The sequence below is a fragment of the Malurus melanocephalus genome, unplaced genomic scaffold (genome assembly GCF_030028575.1).
Source record: "Malurus melanocephalus ecotype Western Australia unplaced genomic scaffold, MMel_1.1 scaffold_454, whole genome shotgun sequence".
Classification (NCBI taxonomy): Eukaryota; Metazoa; Chordata; class Aves; order Passeriformes; family Maluridae; genus Malurus; species Malurus melanocephalus.
The window spans coordinates 219,632-243,144 of NW_026623686.1; the positions used below are offsets into that span (position 1 = coordinate 219,632).

At 37.9% G+C, this 23,513-nt stretch overlaps 1 protein-coding gene across 1 annotated transcript in view; it reads left to right on the forward strand.

The window, feature by feature from the left end:
- The window catches only part of PARD3 (par-3 family cell polarity regulator), a 392,579-nt gene that overhangs the window by 200,027 nt on the left and 169,039 nt on the right, over window positions 1–23,513 (forward strand). Inside the window, 5 exon segments of the mRNA XM_057380497.1 lie at window positions 323–462; window positions 1,955–2,083; window positions 5,942–5,980; window positions 18,716–18,904; window positions 19,357–19,527. Coding sequence (XP_057236480.1) covers window positions 323–462; window positions 1,955–2,083; window positions 5,942–5,980; window positions 18,716–18,904; window positions 19,357–19,527 — 668 coding nt within the window.

A 23,513-nucleotide genomic window follows, 5' to 3' on the forward strand; every position in this document is an offset into this window, starting at 1 on the left:
AKGGTATCAGCTATGCTTTGTTCTGATTCCTTGTCACTCAGCTCATCTGAAATAGAAAGTCGAAAATATGGCAATGACTTGGAAATTGTCAGAACAGCAAGTTGTAGGGGGGGCATACTGAGCCACCTGTGCCCACACTCAGTGTTTCAGCTACAGCTTTCTTGTAGATMTTTTGTTTTCTTTTTTTGTCATGAAGTAATTCTTGCATCTTATGTGTATTTTCATGGATTGTATCAGTGAGGTATACRTGCATTCTGTTTGGTAAAAACAATATGTAATATAAAATGTGCATTTTAACTAGTAATGTACATTCTTTATGCAGGTACAGAAGGCTTGGGATTTAGCATTACTTCAAGAGATGTTCCAATTGGTGGCTCTGCTCCAATTTATGTGAAAAATATCCTTCCGAGAGGTGCAGCTATTCAAGATGGGAGATTAAAAGCTGGAGACCGGTTAATTGAGGTGAGGAAATGTTACATGTTCTTTGTATGTGTTTTGGCATGAGCCCACACACCGTTTCACTTCCAGAGGCTTATAGGAGAGTTTTTCCCTCTTTTTCCTTTTTTCAGCTTTATTTTATTTTAGGTAAGAGGTCAAGTTGCTGGACATTTTCAGTATGTAACTATTGAAAGAGCTGGACTCAGACATGCTATTGAAACATAAGTTTGCCTGTCCTTATGTGAATACAGTGTCATAGTCTTGTGTTACGGTTTAGGAACAAATTAAAGCAAAGTGATTGTTACCTAGTAAGTAGAATTAAATCAGCATGGAGTGACAGACCAGAAATTATTGAAGATGTTGCCAAGGATGGGAGGCATTACCCTGAAAAGGTTTAGTGAATAAACTGAAAGGGACTTAAGAGGAGGAGAGTCCCACAGAGAATCAAGGCCACTTCCCTCCTAAAGGAAGGATGTCCTCAAGGGAGCTAAATTTCTCTTAGATAGGTGCACCGCAGAGATCTTTCTGCAAATCTAGCTGGAGTGATACAAGATGTTACCACCCACAGCTCTTCATTACTGTCCCTAAGCCAAATGACGCTGGAGGTACAGCTGAGTCTGTAAGTGCCTCTCAGTGCTCTAACTTCACTTTACTGCAAAATTGGCCAAGTCAGCTTGAATTGTTTCTGGAGGATAGCCCTCTGTAATTACTGTAATTCAGGGTAACCCAGATGACTTGAGTAGAAGGGGACTGAGAAACATTTAAGWCGACAGCTATGGCATCTCAACTGTGTGAGCTGTGCTCTCTTAGGAGTGGAAGAAAAAGATGGCTTGCTRACTTCTGAGCACCATGCTCCCTTGCTTAACACTGTCACTTGATTTGCCTTCATTTCCTGAATGTTTCTGAGCAGGCACGCCTGAGAGTATTCGATCTTTTTCTGGCTTCTCCCTTAGTGAAGTTAGCTCACACAGTGAGAAATCCTGCCTGTATTCCATACCTRCCTGTCCTGATCTGTGGCATGGGGAGGCCAAAGGATTGGACTGATCAACAGAGACAAGATAAGAGTAGCGACCCCAAACTTAGTTGGGGAAAAATTACTTTCTCCTTTTGTCACAATTCGTTGTGCTAGATATATTTGGAAAGTATATATAACACCAAGGCACGTGGAAACAGGACAAGTTTGGGATCATACGTTGATTTTACCGTGAGATATTTATGCAGAAGTTCGTGTARGAAATACTGGTAAATGGGATTTGCTGTCTTTAGAGTATACTGAGCTGTACTGTTGCTGAAAAGGGAAGTATAACTGTCTGGCTTGTTACCTGTATTTGTATGGGAAGGATGACCATTTAATTAGCTCTGTTAAATGAAAGCTTAATGTGAGCTAATAAGCAGATTGCTCCAGTGAGGGTTTTGTAATACTGTCCTGTATGATTCACATGACTTTTTGCTATAAGTGTTTGCTGGTTTCCCTGYTTTAGAGCTTTACTCATTTCTAACATTTCCTTTGTTACAGGTAAATGGAGTTGATTTAACAGGCAAAACTCAAGAAGAAGTTGTGTCCTTGCTGCGAAGTACCAAGATGGGAGGGACCGTTGCCCTTTTGATTTTTCGACAGGAAGAAACATTCCATCCGAGGGAACTGGTGCGTAAAATAGAGAGCAGCTAAGAGATTTAGACGAGTATGAGCAAATGATTTGATCTTGTCACCTGCTAGTAAACATGCTAGTAAACATGCGTGGCCAGCACTGAATATAAGAAAAAGGAAAAAAGGTATTTTGCTTTATTTAGAGCATTTTGCATGCATGTTTTCTGTTTTCGCCAAGATCTGCTATTGGAATTAGGCATTYGTTGATAATATATAAATGAGAGCTTTATTTTTAGTGTTATTGTTTATTATAGAAGAAGTTATTGCAGACTTTATTTGGATGCATGCAGACAAGTAGCTTATTTCAAATCTTTCATGAGGACAAATCTGTATTTGAAAGCCTGCCATTTGTCCCACTACCTGCTCACTAATATGTTCTTGRACATATAATGTTATGCCAAAACAGGATATGTAAATTCCTTTCTATCAAAAAGTGGAAGATATAAGAAGTAGTAGCCTTTTTTGAATATAAATGCAATCTCTGTGGAATGGAAACCCTGCAGTTATTAATTTAGCAGGGCAATTCAGAAGATATTTCTAAGGAATTTACATTAAATAGAAATAAAATGATATTTCATGCTGTACCTGCTCCACTTGCATAGCGTATACAGATATTTCTCTGATAATTATTCAAGATAATTTCTGTTATGAAAAGGTAGACTCTGAATGGTAGCATTCTTACTTTGTTCTGTACTCAATTAAACTGCTGAAGTTATTTATTATTTGTATTATTGTAGCTATATACAGCTCTAAAATGACTTATTTGGCTGCATTGTTGTRAGAAGATAGACAAATACAGTATGATGAATTAATACTTTCATTTTTCTATTGCATTTGTGTTTTTTTGAATGCAAAGAAATTTTTATTTGGCCATTTTAAGATATTAAATATAAGCCTTTTACTTTTCAAAACTACCATTAAAATAGGAAGTTAAAGTGGCAGGGAAGGTTGCATATGAACAAATTTTTACCTTAAAGTTCTTGGAACATGACTTCAAGTGCTGAAGTGAAAGCTGTCAGAAAGTGAAGAGAAATAAAAAATTCAAATCCTATCACGCCCTACCTTGTCACTGTAACAGTGAAAGCAACATGTTTATAAGTTTCTGTGGTATAATTTTCATGGTATTGCTATCTTACATAAAGGGGAATGAAAATGCTTTTTGAGATTATTAAATAAACTTAGAAGTAAGAAAACATCTTAATTTTGTATATATCATTTCTGTGGTAAAATGAGGAAGTCTTAATGCATAATTCTACATGAGATTTTCTTTTAATAACAGTGAACAAAGATATGGTATAAGTAATGCAGAGATTTAATAGCAMTATGTTACATAGTTTTAAAATAACAGCAAGTCAGGCCCTTTGAAGGAGTTCAGCCTCAGCAGCCTCCCTGCTGGGGCTCAGGCAAGACTCTGTCAATCCCTTTGGCAAAGACCAGCACAGGGAAGCCAGACCTTGCCATGGCTGTGTCAGGCAGTAGGTGGGTTTTGCACCATGATGAGATCAGAGCTGAGCTGCTGTGTTTTTCTGCAGCTCCAGTGGAACAAATGGTGTTGTGAGGATCTGACAGTACATGTGTGATGATCCTCTGTTGGATAAGGATTTGTTTGTTTGCATTCTGACATGAAGAACTCTTAGGTATGCATTTCTGACTGCTGTCATAGAGCAGGAGCAGAATTGCTGGGGAAGGTGTTGAACTAAAAGTCATCATAAAGGCTGTTCTTTCTTCTCTGGTAAGAAATGATCCTGGAGAAAAAAAGTAAAGCAAGAATTTTCAATCAGCTCCTCTCATTGACTTTTACTGGCTTTTTGAAGAAAAAACAACAAAGTAAGTAAAAAACCAACCAAAAAAGCCAAGAAAGAAAGAAAGACAATTAATACAGAAGTAGGGAGGGGAATGACCTGAAATCACGTCAGTTCATCTTCTTCACATGCATACCTTCTTTGGCCACTTAGGGAAAATTTGTCTTTGCATTATTCCCCTATTTCTCTCATGTTTTCTACATTTGTGTGCTTTAAATTTTAACTGAATGAGATGTGTCTCCAAAACCATTRTGTATAAAATCATGTTATATGATGTTACCCATCTTATTAGGGGCAGGACTTGCTGTTTCTTACTGAGAACACTCAACATTAAAACCAATTTATATTTGCCAACATTTGTACAGATAGTAATCCAAATAAAAGAGGTGTTTAGGTTTTATGTTTTATGTTTCGGGTTATGGCTTGTTGAATGACTTTTGAGAAATATTAAGTATCTGTGGTTTTCTTTTTAAGTAAAAAGATAATAAAGTTTAGGCAAGTTAAGGAGTTTAATGTCTTTGATGTATGTGGCTGCTATTGTCTGGAAAGGACTCACGAAAATGTGTAATTGTAATGGAAGTTTAGGGGGTTAAGCTGAGTCCATTTAGATTGGAATGGGATCTCTGAAATGAGTGTGCATCAGGTCAGATATGTGTGTGTGATGATCCAGTGCAGCAGATCATGATAAAAGTGAGTAAAATGTGGAAGCAGGGAATAAAATCAGGTTGGTAGACATCAGCTTTTGTAATTAGTGAGATCTGGAAGAATGATAAGGTTTCTCTACAATACCAGGCATTGCTTCCACAGTTACCTGATGCCAGATAGGTAATATATTAGGGCTTGTCCACACTGGTGTGAGGTAGAACCACATTATCTCTTAAAAACCTTCCCTTTTTTCCTGCTCCTTTTACCAAAGATTTGAGGATTACACTGTTTAAGTAGAACTCCTGTAGCACTGTGGTTACCTCACATAACTTGTGAAGCATTTGCTGCTGACTACAAGAATCCTCTGAAGGATTGACTTAGGTTATTTGGCTTTTGAGCTGTATTCTCAGTAACAGCAGAGACTGGCTAGCAGAGTTAGTACCCTACAAATTAAAATGGCCATTGGTACATGTGGGAACTTTATGTGTTCCTGGTAGTTGTCTTCATTTTTTTAATTCATRCTGGTTGTTGGCTTCACGTTGAAGCTTGCTGGATGTTTGTTACTGCTTTGCCACTACATTTTTGTGCTTTATCATTTGCATCTCCTGCAAAACAGCCTAAAGGAAAAATGYGCAGTAAACCCTAGCATTTCATTATGTCCCAGCAGAATGGAAAGGAATAGCTGGTTAGCCCAAAAGTGATCAGCCAGCCAGCAACAAGGTGTCTCCTGAGTTCTCAGATAGGCTTTAATATAGGTAGATGTGGGCTTGGAAGAGCTGTAGTTCCTTGCTTGTGTTTGCAGAATTGATKGTGGGATACATTTTCCCATGGTCTGTGCCCCAAGACACAGGTGAGGAATGCAAAKTATAGGAGGGCCCCATCTCTGGTGAACTGAACCCCCCTGTCCTGGTATATGCAGTGCTGCAGTTCTGGTTCATCCAAACATGCTCAAAAGGGGAATCCCTTGCTAAAATGRAAGTGGATATTTTAAAAAATAGGTAGTCATTTAAAATACTTGGAAGGGTTCATCTGGACTACCGAGGTCATTCTTCACGGTAGAAGGGAAACTTCACGGTAGAAGGGGAAAGCCTTCAGAGAACTTCTTTGAACAAAAATGTTGCACCAGCCGTGAAATGGTGCAAGCAGTTGTGGTTTCTCCTTGGTCAGACAGTGACCACCCTCATAGCCAGGGAGTCGGGTGCATTAGCATAAGGTCACTGGAGTTATGTCTGTTCCCTTTTCATGCAGTGATTGTTTAGCCAAATTTCAGTCAGGGGTATGGCAAACACCCTTCATTTTATCATGACCATTTCAGATCAGAATTAGAGCTCTTTGTTAATCCCCTTACTGTTAGATAGTATATGTCATATGTAGTTGTGTTCTTATTTCTTTTTTTTACTTCCTTTAGAGTGCAGAACAAAGCCAGTCACAAATTCCAAAGGAAACGGTAAGAGCTTTGTCTTTTCCACATTGGAAGACTCCCAAATGTTTTTAAAATGATATGGCACTTCTCCATCAAAGTTTTACAGACCTTCTTTCACCTTTTATRCTGTAGATGGCTCTCTGTAGCTTTGCATTTTAAATGTGTTTCTTAATGTAATTTCAAATACTGTTTGAAAATTATATACCATTCTCTCATTATGTATGTTCAAGTGCTATTTGAAATTACATCTTTTATGTACAGCCAAAGGCCTAAAGTTAAATGATAAGAGTAGACTTTAGCTTGGGTTACATACTGAAGCTAATTGTTTCAATCATGATTATATAGTGGAAATCTGAGATACACACACAGAAATTAGGCTACTATGATTTAAGTTTCAATTGTATCCTCATAGTAAACCACTATTAGTTATTTTTAAGAAACTATATGGAAGTAGTGTAAAGTTTAACCCTTCAAGGGCTTCATCAGGTCTTTATGAGATGTGCCAGTGAGGCTCTAGATTGAGGTTGTCTACTGTTACTATATCTCACTTTAATCAGTGGAACATGATCAGGCCAATATAAAATATACTAATACATCTAGAAAGGTTTCTAAAATAAAAGGTGTATTTTATGAAATGCCAACAGAAAGTATAACAGTATTATATTACCTTAAAAATAATCTTAGTTAAAAACATACTTCAAGATGCTTCATTCAGTKAGGTACCTATTCAAAAATTAAATAATAAATTAAATTATGGAGAAATTGGTAAGATTCATGTTGGGATTTGAAATGAGTTAGGCTGCTGAAAAACAGAAAGAACTTGTCTAGATAATTCAGAATGTCTTACCAACAGTGACAAGATGGTGTCTGGAACAAAAAGAAAGAACTAGGTGAAGTGTTGTAAGGGCCATCTCAGTGAGATAATCAAGGGTATGCTGGTTGATRCTATTAATTTTTCAGGCCAATGGAATGTATCTATAAAAATGGGAATCTGGGTTGAACGTTAGCGATATTCACTTCTATCTTTCCGGATTTTAGTGTCCTTGTATTTGAAAGTCATCTGCCTAAGGGCTCTGCAAAGCTGTGGGTGTATCATTGTTTCAGACATGCCTTGCAGTGTCTTTAGTGGGTCTCATTAGAGAATGTGTGTTTTTATCTTCATCGTTTCTTACCACGTGCTGCTGATACGTAAGGAGATCAAAGATCAAAGCCCAGGGTAGTATTGCTACCAGTAATCAAATACCATTGAGAATAATTTGTGGGGGCAGCCTTGTAAAAGTGCCCTGGTTTTAGGAGTTGAAATTCCACCCCAAAAGCTCATTAAGATAAGGCAGATTGCCTACAAGGTGTTTATAGAAATCAGTTGTTCATCTATTGCAAAGTTAGTGTTTTGTWGCAAATTCCATGGTGAAAACCTTTCTTTGGCATTCTTGGAACCAACACCCTGACTTCATCCAAGGAAAGACCAAAATAAAATAGGTATCTCCCATTTKTCTCTTCAGATGTGGGATAAAAAATGCTTGTTAATCAGGAGATTATGAAGGAGGGACAGGGAGTGCATGAGTAGCTAGGGATTTTTGAAAAAAAAAAAACCAAAAAAAAACCCCCAAAAAAGCAACCAAAAAAACATCCAGCTAGAAAGCCTTAGCAAACCTTGAAAATATGAAAGTGAATTGGAAAACATATGAAGACTGAGTAACATATGGTTAGTGAGGGAATGAAGCTAGAAACCCGATCAATACAAAAAAAAAAATTTGCCTAATGTCTTCGGTTATTTATTCAYTATGCTTTGAGATTTTTTGTTATTTATTTGAAGGCTCAGAACAACAGTGATTGATATTAGGAACACTGGGTCTCTTTATATTTRCCAGCTCCAGTATGTGAAATAAAAAATGGACTAAATGTGAAAGGTGTCAGTGGGTATTTATAATGCACAATGCTTTTGCACTTATCTCCCTTGTTCCAATCTACTTAGCTTTGGATAAGTGTGATACTCCCATTTTACAGAACTAATTTTCCTGAGCTGCACATTAATAATACAGTCACACATTCTTTATTATTATTTTTGAAAGTATTTTTCATTGCTTTGCTTTATTCTCCTTGGTTCTGCCTCAATTCCTATTTATTTCTGCTCTGTCTACCTCTCAGGTCTTTGAGATTTCTAATCTCGCAATTTCTATTTCTGTGCCTGCTCTGATCTTTGTGCTGTTAGTTGTGAGATTTTAGTCTCCAAGTGTCAAGGACTTGATAGTAGAAAGCAAAGCAAAAAAAAAAAATCCCAACAAAAGAGCATGATGAAGGCAGCGAAGCTACAGAAATGAGAGAGGTGAAATGCAAGTCTGTTTTTAATTTAAAGGCAAAATGGTTGTGGGGTTTTTTTTTTGGTTTTTTTTTCGCTGTTGTTATGTCTTTGTGGAGAAATAGAAGAAAAATGCACCTTTGAAATAAAAAAGAACCCAAACCAAAAAAAGACCCTTGAAAGTAAAATGCCTGAAATAAAATCGCAAAATATCAAGCCTAACTTATCAACACATTCTTAACTCAGGGCTTTCTTCTTGTAACTGTTACTTTGAAATGGTGTGCACTAATACTGTGGCACTTGGATGCAGTAGTTAGTCCTCACAGATGTGAAAAAAACAAACCTTGAAGATAATTTTTTTCTTAATTCGTGGCCTTGAAAGAGTTATTCCTTACAACTCATATACAAAGCATATGAATTAATTTTGTTTTGCATACCATCACAGAATACAGATTCTCAGTCTAAAACTTTCATTTGAGGAGATTTTATAACGTGATAGGCTCACAGAATTTAAGCTTTGCTCTCCAATTATACATAAGAAATGCAAATTGCTGAGGCAGCTTCAGTTTCTCCCCAGTAACTGTGCCCTGGTGAAAACAGGACTGGTTTTTGCCTTCTTTGCTCATGAACAGAGCTGGCACTCTGTTTCCCTATCAAGCAAAGAAATCTGTATCTTGGTTGAAAGATTGTTTCACCCAGCCACGAGTTTGTGGCATTTGTGTAGCTGATGACAGCATGGAACAGATGCACCTATTTCTAAACAGGGTGATTATTTGGAATGTAGGAGATTGACCGTAATATGAAAACTAGTAATTTATTATTATTACATTTCTGTTTCTAAGCATAATTATCTTAATCCTGTTACAGTGCACTGAAATGAACTGTTAATTATGCTATGTAAAACATCTGCCAATTAATTTTTCCTCATAATCTTTGAAAGTTGATGGTGTTTCAGTAATATTTTGCTTTTACAATTGTCATTCAGTTTGTTTTCTGAATTCAGAACCAGCAAGTTAACTTTCATGTAAGCATAATGCTTGAAAAATAATAATTATCATATGAGTAAGTATTTTCTATGGAGTGTTTCCTATTCATAAAAAGAGATTCAAAGTTAGGATCCAGGATTTMATTTCATGATTGTTGCACTCAGCAGCATGGAAAAGCTTCAGTTTTCTGTTCTCATTTGTTTTTCTGTCAAATTGCTGTAAAGGAGCAGAATGTTATGAATTTAAGAGTGCAGGATTCGTAACAGTGACATAACAAGAGGGGTTGGTGTGTTGGAACAATATATAAATGTTTAGCAGCACTGATAGAAATTGCAAATGGGATTGCTTTTTATTTTCTTCTGAACTCAAATGTTTGATACTCCTGTTATTTTCTAAATTTCATGTTGATCACTGCGATTTTTTAGATCCAGTTGCTATTCTTGCCATATTCTTCTGTGTGGGATTCTGAGTAAATTAGCTAGCTACCCTTTTTTATGCACCAATTCATTGCCTTTAGGAAAGGGGTGATACTGGTCAGAGGCATTTTATAAGAACTAGTGCATAGTTATTTTTGTATGCTTTTTGTTTGTAACTTTTCATGTAGTGAATATGAGAGACAATACTAGCAAATGCCTACAAATACATAATTTGTATTGATTAATGGATAGAATGTTTTTGGGGAAAAAAGMACAGTCAGTGCTGCACATCAAGAGGATAGTGTCCTGAGTGCATGTTTGTCTTTTGCTCAAAAGCTCTTTGTATCACTTCAAGATACCTCAACACTGGGGACGTTTCCATAGATATTTTTTAAAAGCGGTAAAAAGMTCCCATCATTTCCTATTTATATAGAACTTCAGCTTGGTGATCCAAATGTCTAAACATTGAACCAAGATCATAGATGGACTAATATCAGCCTACACCACCAGCAGTRCTGTTATCAATAGGTACACAATGATTTTATTCAAAGAGGATATGTCTGACTGGTGATTAAGCTGATCGTGTTATTTCCTGCTTAGGAATACTGCAGATATATTTTTGTACCTTTTTATCCTCTAATGATGTGTGGCACAAGGGCGATCGCAATGTTTTAAAATTCTTTTTATTGCCATTTTGAGTAGTTTCAGCTAATATTTTTGATAAAGTTGTGACATATGAAGCAGATCACTGCCCATRTGAAAGAAATAGGTAGTGAATGTGTGATTTCTGCGAGGTACAGTTGTGGTTTCAGTCTTTTACTATAGAAGGTACTCTAGTATTGAATAGCATGTTCTGGCTCATTAATGACTGGAGAAAAGACATTAATTCCTAGTGAATAATTAATACAGCAGTTAAGTGACTGTGTTCTTGAATGCTTTTTGATCAGTCTGAGTTTCCTGGAACGTTCAGTGATAAGCTACACAAGCTTCTGCATAATGTGGTGCTTGGAACTGACTCTCAGGCTCAGTTTTGACTGTTGCCAGCCAGTGCTTCACCTGGGATTTGGTGTGGCACATTTCAAATGGCTTTGTGCAGCACAAGAGGGYAACTTTGGCTGCTTTCTCAGCATTGACATTGGTAGCACTTGCTGACCAATTYCCAGTTTCATGGAAGACAGCATATGTGTCCCTCCACTGTGACAGGGTTGTGTTAGTGCTGCCATTGCAGTCTTCCAGAAGCCCCACCCATGTGTACAAACTTTTTGATTTGGAGCAAACTTCTTTTTACTGCATCATTGCCTTTAGGCTCTTCATGTTGATTCTTCCTTGATATTAAATGCAGGGAAAGTAGTGAGATGAAATGGTTTGCCATGGTTGCCTGAAAGCCTGCAGCAGAAGTAGGAGTGAGAGGCTGTGATCAGTCTGAATGCCCCATCCTGGCATTACTTCATGGGGAGTGTGTTTCTTGCCATGGATTTCTACAAAGGCATTATTTCTCTTTCAACTTGTTTTTCCTGTCTGTCTCTTCCAGACRCYATCTCTTTCTTTAGTCTTTCAGGTMTTGTAAATCCGATAGGCCAGTGAGAGAAGTATAAGGATTTTTAGGGAGATCTGTCATTAGTGTGTTGAGCATTGAAGTTTTTCTTGAAGAAGGGATAGTGCAGAAAGCTGTAGCTTTATAGGCTTCTTTGGCAGAGCAGACACCTACTGTGTACCTAATCCCTTGGTTTTCACTTCTCTAGGATAAGCAAAGTGTAAAGAAACGGGGTTAGCATTACAATTGCATGTTTTTGTTTCAGGTCATACAGTAGGAACACAAAGTTTGAGTAGGAGGAAGGGTTTGGAACAGAATATGTTGGCCTGAATAAAGCACAGTCATTATAGTACCTGCAACAGATTAGTGCCTTCAAGTTCTGAGACTAAGAACCAACAGAATGTAATTTTAATGGTCTGATCAGTTTTTGAAAGTAGAATCTCATCTGCTTAAACCATTTTCTGTGACAGCCCACATCAGAATGTCAGCATTAGGGAGAGTAATGCTAGTATGGACAAGCAATGGACTCRTACAGAGAGAAATGACAAACATGTGGATGTACTTTAACATGGGCTTGTGCAGAGCTTTGATTTCCATACTAAATGAAAATCACATGCTGGAATTTTTGTGCTTTGGAAAAGCATTTAATTTTTTCCTAAATCATGTCTTAATCCATCCAAACCTTTAAACTGAAGATATTTTTAAATGTGGAACATCTTTTTGGATATTAAATTAAATCCTTAAAATGGACATAACAGGAAATGCAATGGGGCTTTTTTACAGTATTTTCATGAGCTAGCATTTCTGCCTATAAATACTTACCAAGTTAATCCACATCTAATACGCAAAAAACTTTTCCTTGATGGGATTAAGATTAAAGCAGACCACGTTTCCCATAAAATCTCAGAATTCAGATCTAGTTTTTGATATTTAGCAGCTGCTGTTTGATTTGGATGAATGCAATCTTTGCCAGATGTGACATATTAGCTTTGCTAATATGAATAATGAGTGTCTGTATACGTGCAAATAAGATTCATTAGTGTTTATCTAGCACATGACAGATATTAAAATTCCTAATCTGGGAAGAGCTAGAAAAAGAAACCGAGCATAAGAATTCTGGTTTTTTAAGCCCTGTACCACTTTATAACCAGGTAAATAGACACTTTAGGTCCTCAAAACCTACAATGCAACGTGACTGTTTGATTTAAAAAAAATAAATAAAAGGCCTTATATTTCAGGAGAAAACTGGGTTGGAGTGTGCATGCCACTATTGGATCAGTAGGCAGGCTTTGCTGGAGGTCCAGTTTAAAATCTGATTGGGTTTCTCTTGTTACATTTATCTTTAATGCCTACCCGTGGTGGGATGCACCAGCTCTCAGTTATTCCTCCCAAGGAGGGGCCTCGACTGATGTTAGAGAGGTGTGTTTCAGGCCACCTACATTGCTCTGTTTACAGTCCCTCTAGCAGTAATGCATTGCATTTTTAGAAGTACKAAACATCACCCCCCATCAAACAGGTGTTGACCAAAGAGGCTGCATTGCTTCCTTAGAGCTGTTTTTTTCACAGGCTCTACGTTTGTGTATGCGATGGTACAGGATGAGAGTGAGCCATCAACATTTTGTGTACCTCAGTTTAGAGGGTGGCCTGATAAGACAGCAGTGTCACTCACCTGACTTTAAGGACAAAATAATTTGAGTCGTCTCTGATGTCAAGAGTGTCTTTACCCAATAGCTAAGTGAAATCTCTCTTTGTGTATCCTACGTGATTCTATTTWGTTGCAATAATACTGAGACAAATTTTTTTTGTTTCCTAATCTGTAGTACTTATGATTTCTTAGTATTGTGGGGACCTTATRAGAAAGAATTAAATAATGGATGTTGTGTTAAAATCTTCTAAAGACTGAAAATATCTCAGAAAAAGCTCTTATTTTATGTTGGAATTCCCCATTATTGGAATCCAATTACTAAACGGGATTTTKCAATTTCCAGCAGTTTAACAGAATACGTTTCCTAGACCTGGTGAGCTCTTACATCCACCAAAATGATCTTTAGAGAACTTCAGTTTATCTGGATAAATTGTAAAGGGAGGAGAGACATTTGGGAAGCAAAAGGTTGATAGATTAACAAAGTAGTATTTAAACAGAGACTTAGCAGGGCTTTAATGTTAGAAGGCTGGACACCACGGGGCTTGAGGGAGGTGAATTGAATAGCCAGTGGGGTCATTAAAATCGTTAGGTAGTGTTTGTGCTAGAGTCAATTTATCACATGAATGTCATCACTGTGATCTGTATATATACATATATAAAGGTGTGCTGTATATGTGCATACAAGAGCTCTGCRAAAGTTTTCCTGTGCTTGTGTTCATATATATGATTTGGAAATACAGGTTTACCCTTCAAGAGCAGAGATGCAGAGCTTTATTGATTGCTCTGTGAAAGGGAGCAGGAGCACATTTCTGTCTACAGTGTCACAAAGTAACATGCAGACAAGTTTCAGAGGCTGAATAACCGCTGAGAAGGCAGCAGGTCTAAGCCTGCAAGGGAATGAACTTYGCTGGAGAGAGTGCTGCCAGATTTGTAGCTGCAGCGAGGCGCTTAGGAAACCTGTCCTAACTTGACTGAAAATTGCTTCCCCTGTTAGGTGGGAGGAGAGTTTTCTTTGCTGTTCAGTTTCTGTTCTCACCCACCTCATGCTGCCCACTCAGCAGCTGTACCCTGGTGAGGTCCTGCAAAGGGAAGAAGTCCTGAGGAATAGAGTGTAAAACACAAATCCTGCCGGTTGAGAGAGGCGAYTGTCTCCCTCTGCTCCTCACTGGTGCGGCCTCACCTTGGAAACTGTGTGCAGTTTTGGGCACTGCAGGATAAGAAAGATATGAAGCTGTTAGAGAGTGTCCAGAGRAGAGCCGTGAGGATGGTGAAGGGCCCTGAGGGGAAGCYCKGTGAGGAGCAGCTGAGGTCACTTGGTCTGATCAGCCTGGAAAAGAGGAGACKGAGGGGAGAATTTGCTGTGGTCTTCAACATCCTCATGAGGGGAAAAGAAAGGGCAGGGACTGATCTCACCTCTCTGGTGCCCGGTGACAGAATCCAAGGAATGGCCTGAAGCTGAGTCAGAGGAGGTTTAGGTTGGATATCAGGAAAAGGTTCTTCCCYCAGAGAGTGATTGGGCAGTGGAACAGATTCCCCAGGGAGGTGGTCACAGCACTGAGCCTGGCAGAATTTAAGAAGCATTTGCACACCCTGCTCAAGGACATGGTGGGATTTTTGGGGCTGTCCTGTACAGGGCTACAAGTTGGACTTTGATGATCCTTGAGGGSCCCTTCCAACTCAACATATTCTATAATTCTGTGATAACAGGATAAAGAGGAGATGCCATTACTAGTATGATGAGAAAACTAATGGTAGCCTTACTCTTAAAGCCTATTTTAATGTTGTTTATAAAATTAAATCAGATTTTATGAACAGATCAGAAATGTTATGTAGAAGATAATATTATGTGGAAGAGAAAAACAATTCCCCTCTGCTTATCTTATGGCTTTTTTCATGTCTCTATATATCAAAACACTGCTGTGAGTCTGCTCTAGTCAGGAAGTTTATCYTTAAATTTACAATATATTTATGTTGTATTTAAAAAGCGAAAAACTTATCTCAAATGTCGTTTAGCATAAATTGATGCTAAATATGATTTTGAAGCCAAAAAAGTCACCTACATATTTTATCACCAATCGAATTTTTATTACAAATTACATACTTGAGCAGCTTCATTCATCCAACTGAAGTCATTTCAGATGACCTTTTCCTCAGCAGTCTCTGTCTGAACAGAATATTGTTCTGCTGCTAATTGTTTTGGACATAGTGTGTGAAAAATCTTAAGGGAGTTGAATTTTTTTGTTCAGGGTTCGCAGTACATAATTTTGCTTGCATGTTTACTGCTGGCCTGTCAAAATATATGAAGGAATAAATTTCTCCTACAGATCAACTAATCACGAAAATAGTGTTGAGGTGTTTGATTGACATAGTGAAGCTGTTAATTTAGAGAATATCAAGATCAAATGAAAGCTATTGCAATTAGGAAGTGACTGTGTTCTCAGCTGAAGATTTTTAATGCTGAATTTTAGATTTTTGTGTATTTTTATGCCGTCTCATGGACGTATTAGGTAGGGAATTTTTGTGATTTGTTACATTTAAATACTTCATGTTCAACACAATTTCACTGCAAATTTTGCTTTTTTGTAATAGCTGGTTTAATATTGATTGGGGAGAGTTGCTGTACATGTAATGTTTCTGTACTCTAATGGGCTTTGGAGAACAAAGGATTCAGTTATCATGAAATGTTGTTTTTTTTGTTTTGTTTTATTTTTATCTTTACAACTTTGGAACAAAATATTATGGTAGCAGGCAAAAATCTTCCTGCGCATTTCTCTGGAAATGGCTCCTTTATGACATGCTCAGAGGTTCCTTATTACTATAAGGTCCTGTTCCAAGGTTTGGATGTATGAAATAATGTTCAATATATCATACACAATAAGACCTTTGAAACCATGATATGGCACAAATGTTAAAATTGGTACTTCCATATCTATAGTCCTTGAAATTTAATGGTTCTGTTTTCATTGAAAGCCACATTTTTCATGTTTTTCCATTTTGTAATTTTTTTTTAAACTCTACCATCAAGCATATGATAGTGACAGGTGTCACACAGATTCTAGAGGGCAAAAGACTTCTTTTGCCACTAAAATTCCAGACACAGGTATTGTAGTAAAGCAAGTGTTCTTAGTGGGAAAAACTGTAGGTATTTGAAGTTCCTAAAGAAATTTGACCACAGCTAAATTTTGGTCAATGCATATTTTAATTTTCTTCCTTGGGTCAGCTTAGCAACATTCTTATGCCTTCAGTACTCTGATCCAGTGCTGAGGCTGCTGTTTCTCATTTTTTCATGAGCACAGTCTGCTTGCTCATGAAGAGCTGCTAAGGAATAGTTTGTTCCAGGGTTTGGCCTCRTGTTTCACCTGTGCACTCAGGTGTCTGTAGCCTGATATTGGCTTATTTTCTTATTCAAAATTGCTGGAAACAAGCAAGCATAAGCCTCACGTTAAAACCAGTGCTGAGCTGATAATGCAGCTCTCTGTCTCACTGAAGAGAAGTAGGGTAGAGACYATTAGCCAAATCCTTGGGGATGCTTGTGAGATGCTCACTCCAATTGACCCTTTGTCATATAGAAATGCACCTGACAGGCATTCAGGATCCAGTTTAGTTCTCTGCACTGGAAGGAAGATTGCTTTGTCTGAAGTTTTGGCAGACTTTTGTTTTTAAGATGGGAAAATACTAGGGGAGGAAGGTAATTGATTCTAAATTTATGTTAACAGTAGTAAAGAAAAATTTGATAAGTGTATCTGCTTTCTTGGACAAGCCGCACATCCTACCTTGGCTTTATCTCCCTTTTGGCTTACAAGCTTTTATTCCTACTGCTATTTATTAAGGAATGTGGAAGTGATCAGGGTTAAACTGTAAAGTAACGTGCATCTGTCTCATGTTGTTTTATTCTGCAGCCAACATCGACAAAATGTGGATTCACGTGTATGCTGSAGCTAGTGCTTCTGTGAGCCAAGCAGGAAAATTAGGGTTGTAATTTTCCCTAATTTGGGAGACACCCTTCCAGTCCTGAYAGCTAGCACTAATCGTTCTGTTTTGTGTGGCCAAGAGATGTGTTTGGATAATGGGATTCATAAACAAGCCAGCCTAGCCATGGCACTTGGATAGGGAATGTTAATTTTTTGGTTGTTCGTGGTGTCACTGCTTTGTGTTTGTTCTTTTTTAATTGACGAACCATTGTGCTTTGTTATAAACAAAAAGAGTCTAGTGCAAAGGGAAGGGCTGGTGAGCACATTAGGGTTCGTGCTTTAAACCAAGTGGGAAAGGATCAAGCTCCTGTTTTTCTTCCCTCAGCTGCTGYAGCTCTCTCAGCAGTCTGACTGCCTTCCCATGTGACATTTTTGCACTGCATTTCTAGGTCAGTAGTGACACAACTAGCATGCTTGTGCCCAAATTGATCATCTCAGTCTGCTGTACTCCACATGGCTTTCACATCTATCTTTGCCATAGGCTTTGTTTGCATTTCCTCAAGTCTTAAGAAATGGGGACGGCTCAGCAGGCGCACGTTAACTTCTCATATGTCTTCTCACTCGTATGAGTGAGCTTTGCAAATGGGTCAGTGATGTGGGAAAAATTGGTATAAAATCAGTGTCAGAAACAGAGGTGACATGTTACTAAAATTATGAAAATTTGGCCAGATTAATTCTTCCAGAGAAGAACTGCCAATGCTGGACATCAGTGTACACCTTCTGCTCTATGTGCTCTTACTCTTTCTCCTTCCTGTGGGTGGAAAAAACCAGCACAATCAGGTTCACAAGCATCTTTTTTTGCAGAGAGTTGCCTTTAAGGGCCTGACTTTTTTCTTTGATTGATGAAGTTATAACCCAGAGTGGTTACAGCCTCTTTGTTGGATTTGAAAGAGGATCAGAAACCACTGAACAGCGCCTACTGTAAGGGATAGGGCTGGTGAACAGCCTGTCCCTTCTATTCCTCCTTTTGGCAGAAGTCTCTTGTGCATGAGCACTGCTCCTCAGGGCAAGGCCMCTTTCATTCCTGGGTGTTGTACCATCTGCTACCCCATGAGTGTCACTGCTCTGTGGGGACCCTGCAGGGCCCTGGCTCCCAGCCTGTTGCCACCCTGAATTTGGCAGGAGGTGAAGCGAGAGGCCGGTCCCCTGTGCTTGTGTGGCTTYTGAATGCATGGAAGGGTGTCACTAAGCAGCTCCTTGCTGGTGGCTGTGGCAGGCCTGCGTCTGTAATGGAGAGTTCAAAACCTGGGATTGTCCCAGCCAGGCTAAAACTGGGGGTTGAGGACAACAAAGATCCAAGGAGGTAAGAGGACAGAGGTAAAGGGCAGAGCTGGGACAGACAGGGAAATTGGCACTCAGAGCTAGGTTTGATGATAAGCTTCACAATAGCAGAGATGTTCTGTTGCAGATCTCAGCTGTGCAGTTTTCTCATTTTTATTAACGCAGCTAGTTTTAAGTAAAATGAAGTGAATGAGTAATTTTTGAATTTAATTTTCTTGCGCTTAGTATCTCCCTAAGACTGCAAAGCTCCATAGATGATGATGGCATTTCAAAATTTCTGTAGGTTTGCAAGTARGAAAATATTTCTGATAAAACTCTTTCTTGGCTAATGAAATAACAGCTTATGTGTGAGTTAGTATTGATGGCAGATTCAGTAATGACATGTGATTCAATTACTTTAGTAGAGWGAGAAGCACTTAGACACAAATGTAAGGTATTTCTGAACCTAGGCGTCAACTGGAGGTGATTGAAAATACACTATTTCTGCTCATTTCTTCACATAATTACTGTGGAAAATATTGTGGCATTGTAGTTAAAAGCAGAGAGTTTTGAATGCTAATAGCTGTAGAGGGAAGAGAATTCCCAGAGCAATGCTATTGTATGATCCCATGCTAATTTCCCCAACAGAAGGCAGAAGAAGAGGAGCTTGTCCTCACACCTGATGGCACCAGGGAATTCCTGACTTTTGAAGTTCCACTGAATGACTCTGGGTCAGCTGGACTTGGYGTGAGTGTCAAAGGTAACCGGTCAAAAGAAAACCATGCCGATTTAGGAATCTTCGTCAAGTCCATTATTAATGGTGGAGCAGCATCCAAGGTAAGAGGCAATATCTGTATCCTTTGGTCTTCCTCTGTTTTCCATAGAAAGTTATTTTGAAAATAACCCTAAATTGAAGAAGAATAAGGTCGATAGTGTTCTCCATTTATACCATCAGAGGTAACATTTGGATTTCTACTCACATGTTTGTTTGTCCCAGGATTTAAACAGCCCTATCAGAGAACTGTTCCTGGTACAGTTCCATTAGTATGCTGCTTGAGCAAACAGGTTATGATAATGGCTTGCAGTGAAAATCTGTAATTGAAATAGACATTTCCTACAGTGGCTGCAATGGAAGCTATTATTSCAGTGTTCATTTGGCCATAAACTCTTAGGTCTAAGTGTAGTTGGTTGATTATTTTTCTTTTGATTCTTTTTTTCTATTCTCTCCAGTAGACAAAGCTTCTTTTGTGTGTGTTTTATGCAGCTATCTACAATTTTTCCTTTTCCAGGATGGCAGGCTTCGAGTGAATGATCAACTAATAGCAGTTAATGGAGAATCATTATTGGGCAAAACAAATCAAGACGCTATGGAAACCTTAAGGAGGTCCATGTCCACTGAAGGAAACAAACGAGGAATGATTCAGCTTATTGTGGCAAGGCGAATAAGTAAATGCAATGAGGTAATAAGCTTTTGATATTGGGGTTGGGAGTTTTCACTTCTAAGGTATTTGTGTTTACAGGAGATGTCATGTTTCCTCTGAGACTGGAAAAATAATGTCTGAGAAGCTAAAGAAAGAATTACAAAATGATCTGAATTTCATTGTTAGACAGGCTCACGTTATTACTGATCAATAAAGTTTTTCTTGTGAGTATTTTTGTCAATGAGAAACAGGAAACACTGAATAAAACTGTATTGATTTTGTAATTGGATCTCACCCTTTATGTGATTTTTGTTAGTGGAGTTTTTTATGTAGGTTGTTAGATCTTTCATTTATAGACTTTGTGTTAACAGACTTGATTTCTTTGTCACTTCCAATTTCTTTAATTAAGAATAGAGCTCTTATATTTCATTATTATATTTTATCTAAACAAAAGTTTCATGTAAATATTCTGCAAGACTTTGTACAAGTAATTCTGTCATTTTGGATTTTACTGTGTTGTTGTCTTGGCCTTAATTGCAGGAGAGGGTGAAATACTGAATTCAGGGTGAAGTGGTGATTCTTTTTCTGATGATTTGCAACTTTCATCTTCTYTAGTGCAATGTTAATGTGTTGATGTTTTTAAACACATTCGTGRTTTCTAATAGCTTATCTTCTGTTTAATGCAAATAATGCAATATACTAGGAATATCTGGACATATGATACTGAGAAGGACTGTAGATGTTGTGTGGGACTGAATTAGACTTCAGAACAAATTGGAGAAAGGACTGAGCTAACTAGGATGCAGTTGAATGGCAGGTCAGAAAAGCATCTCTTCTTTAGAAATCTAAAAGTAAATTCTTTCTTTCTTACTARTACCAATAAGGTCTTATCAGGAACGTTGCTTCTTGATAATCATGCTTCAAAGATGATGTGCACAAATTTATTCAGTATTGCTGCTCTTGCCTAGGCGAAAGAAAGAATGGTTTGCTTTTTAATGCATAAATTTGAGCTTTAAAAAAATCAGTCCATAGTGTATTGTAAAATCATGCCTGAATAAGACACTAGTCACTCTAAAAGTGTAAAGCTCCTCTTAATTAACTGCTTACACAAAGCTTTCAAACACATACAYATGTTTATATATATGCACAGTGCTGGAAAGGCAACTTGGATGCACAGGTGTCAAAGGAATTCTGACCTTTCAGTATGTGATGATGTCCTTTTCAAGCCCTAGTTCAGACTGTCCTTTGGAGACTGTTCCTTAATYTTACCCAATTTCAGATGCTACTACATGTTACTACATTAAAAGGGTGAAATATTTGAGACTATTTCTGTGTTTAGTATATTTTYTTCTAAAAGGATGTAGCAGATGTTCTTTTTTCTCCTAATGAAAGTCTTCTAGATTGAATTTACCCAGACAATGTTTGTAAACATGATGGAAATAATCCAGCAGTGATGAACCAAAKACATTTCTCCTTGAATCTAATACAATTTTTACTTACTCAAGAACAACTTGGTCCCCTATATCTGCATGACATTTCATACAATTTATTTTGCAGAAATCATGTGCCAAAACCAGCACAGCTAAGACTCCAGTATATGTCCTTCAAGATAAAAGAATTGATTTTGGAACCAGATTTAGATACACTGAAATGTACAAGGGCAGGATGGAATCTGAGCTTCCTTTACAGTTTTTGCRCATTTTCTAAATTTCTTAAGAAGCTGGCAAGATGAGTCAAAGTGATTAGGAAAGCATTGATATGTCACTATTGCTGTAGTAATCATCTTTGCAAAATAACTTTTGTAAGTAATTTTYCTTAGCAATTATTGCTTTTATCCCACTCATCCAAAGGAAAAATGATGTCAATACTGTTTGCATATTTTAATATGATGAAAGGACRACTTGCATGGACATAAAGCTGTTTCCCTGCTGAGCTGGCAGTAGGCAAGAAGCCACTCTCCTGGAAATCTTGCATTGCCCAGACTTCAATGARAGGAAAARCAGAGACAAGTCTTTTCCTTGRCGTTTTGCAATTCCTCCTAGTTCCTCCTTCAAGAATGTGACTGATTTAAACTTTAGATATTATTGAGCTGATATAATACTAATAAGCTGTGATAATATTATTTCTGTATCTTGTATTAATACCCTRTATGAGTATGRGGTTCAGTCAGCTCAGTCCCTCYGTAATGGCWGTGTGGGCTGAKACCTGGCTGGAGACAACACTGCCTCAGTGACTGGCCGTGGCTTGTAGCCTTGGCTATATTGTGCTTAATTCAGCAGCACAGGTTGCTTAGACTTGCTGGTATACAAGTTGCCCCCTTAGAACATTCCAGTAACAGCCACCAGGAAAGATTTTTAGTATTAGAGCACAAAAGAAATGACATTTGACTCCTCAGAAATGGGGGTTAACTGGTTTTATTACATAMAAAAAGAAGTGTTTTAACTTTTGAGCAAGTGTTTCACTGGTGTTTTTCTATGCTTTTCTCTSTCTCTTTGTTCCTCAAAGAGTCACCATAAAAAAACCAGCAGATTAAAAAAAATATAAATCCTGTTCAACTGATCTATTTCCTTTGTTGATTCAGCATTATATGTGCCCACTTCATGGAAAACTCGTAGCTTTATTTCTTGTTAGTCTAAAATACAATTGAGTGAAACTGGCTTGGTTATATTCCCTTTAGTGCATCACCAAGGGCAGTGTTCACTCTCCTCTGTTCCAGGATGCTCAATCCTGCAAGGTCAGCTCTTGGCTCGTTCCCTGCCATGCCATAGAGCACCCACAAATGTCTCAAAAGGGAAATMTCTACAAGGGTAGATAATGCCAGTRCAAAAAAGAATTATGCTAAACATCTGGATGATAAAAGCAGTTGCTGTCTAGATGATAAAAAAATCTCCACAACTAAACCAGCAGCAAAAAGAACAGAAAAACCCCAAGCCTTTTTTTCTCCAGTCTTCAAGTTCAGTAATTGTTTTGAATTTGCAAAGTCAAACTGACTGCTTTTGAGATAGACAGGCTACACAGTCTGTTCTTTCTTCAGTAAAACTGAGTTTGCACTGGATTTTAAGGAAGCTAGTAATATGAATACAGTTCTTTCRTTTTTAATGTCAATTTTTATTATCAGCCCTAAGAATTGTCGGGGAGGGAGTGTAGTTCTGCAGATTGTAATTTCTGCTTGTTTCAATTTAGGTTAGGAATTTCATGCACTTTTTGTGTTTTGGTTGCTGTGTAGAATTGAGGGACAGCTCAACCTCTGTTGTCATGGGTTGAGAGAGGCAGAAGAGTTGCTTCTGATCTGCTGCAGAGGCACTATCTTTGTCAGGAAGCTTTCTTTGGTGTCTTGAGTATGAAACTGTTTCAAAACTTTGTGAAGTGAMCTTGGATAATCCTTTCCCATGCCATCATTATTCTCAARCARCTTCACAAGTTCTCATGTTGTAAACTAAGCCTTCAGAGCAATTATAGTAACAATAAAAAGCACATAAACACCATTAGAGTATTATCTTGACTTCAGAGASGCAGGGAGATCATTTATATCATCAGCCCTTCCATAATTGTAGGCTCAAAAGAGACCACAAACTTCCCAGAAGGTAAAAGGAGATTTTGTGCTGTTGTGGTTTTGCTGAACCGAAGATATGCCCGTAGAAAGAATTTTCATTGACTCACYAGGAGATAGTGTGTAATCCATCTAGGTTTTCAAGGGAATTTTCTAGTAGTAAATATTGATAAAAGCATGGAGTGAGTGTTGGTTATGAATGAACTTCAGGCTAAAGCTGCACATCTGAGTTTTTCTGCTGTTTGCATTATGTCTATACAGAGTTCAGCAATGTAGAATTCTGCAAGCTGCACTCCTACAAACCTTGCAAAACGGTGTTTAATATCTTAGCCACTCCAGACAAAATCACATACTGAGTACTTGATGGATGTTAGATTAGTGTAACAAAAGCATTTTATTTGGGCTTTGGCTATATCTGAAGTTCCCTTGCACCCTCTCAAAAAAGTTAAATATTCTATTCTCTATTTGATTATTC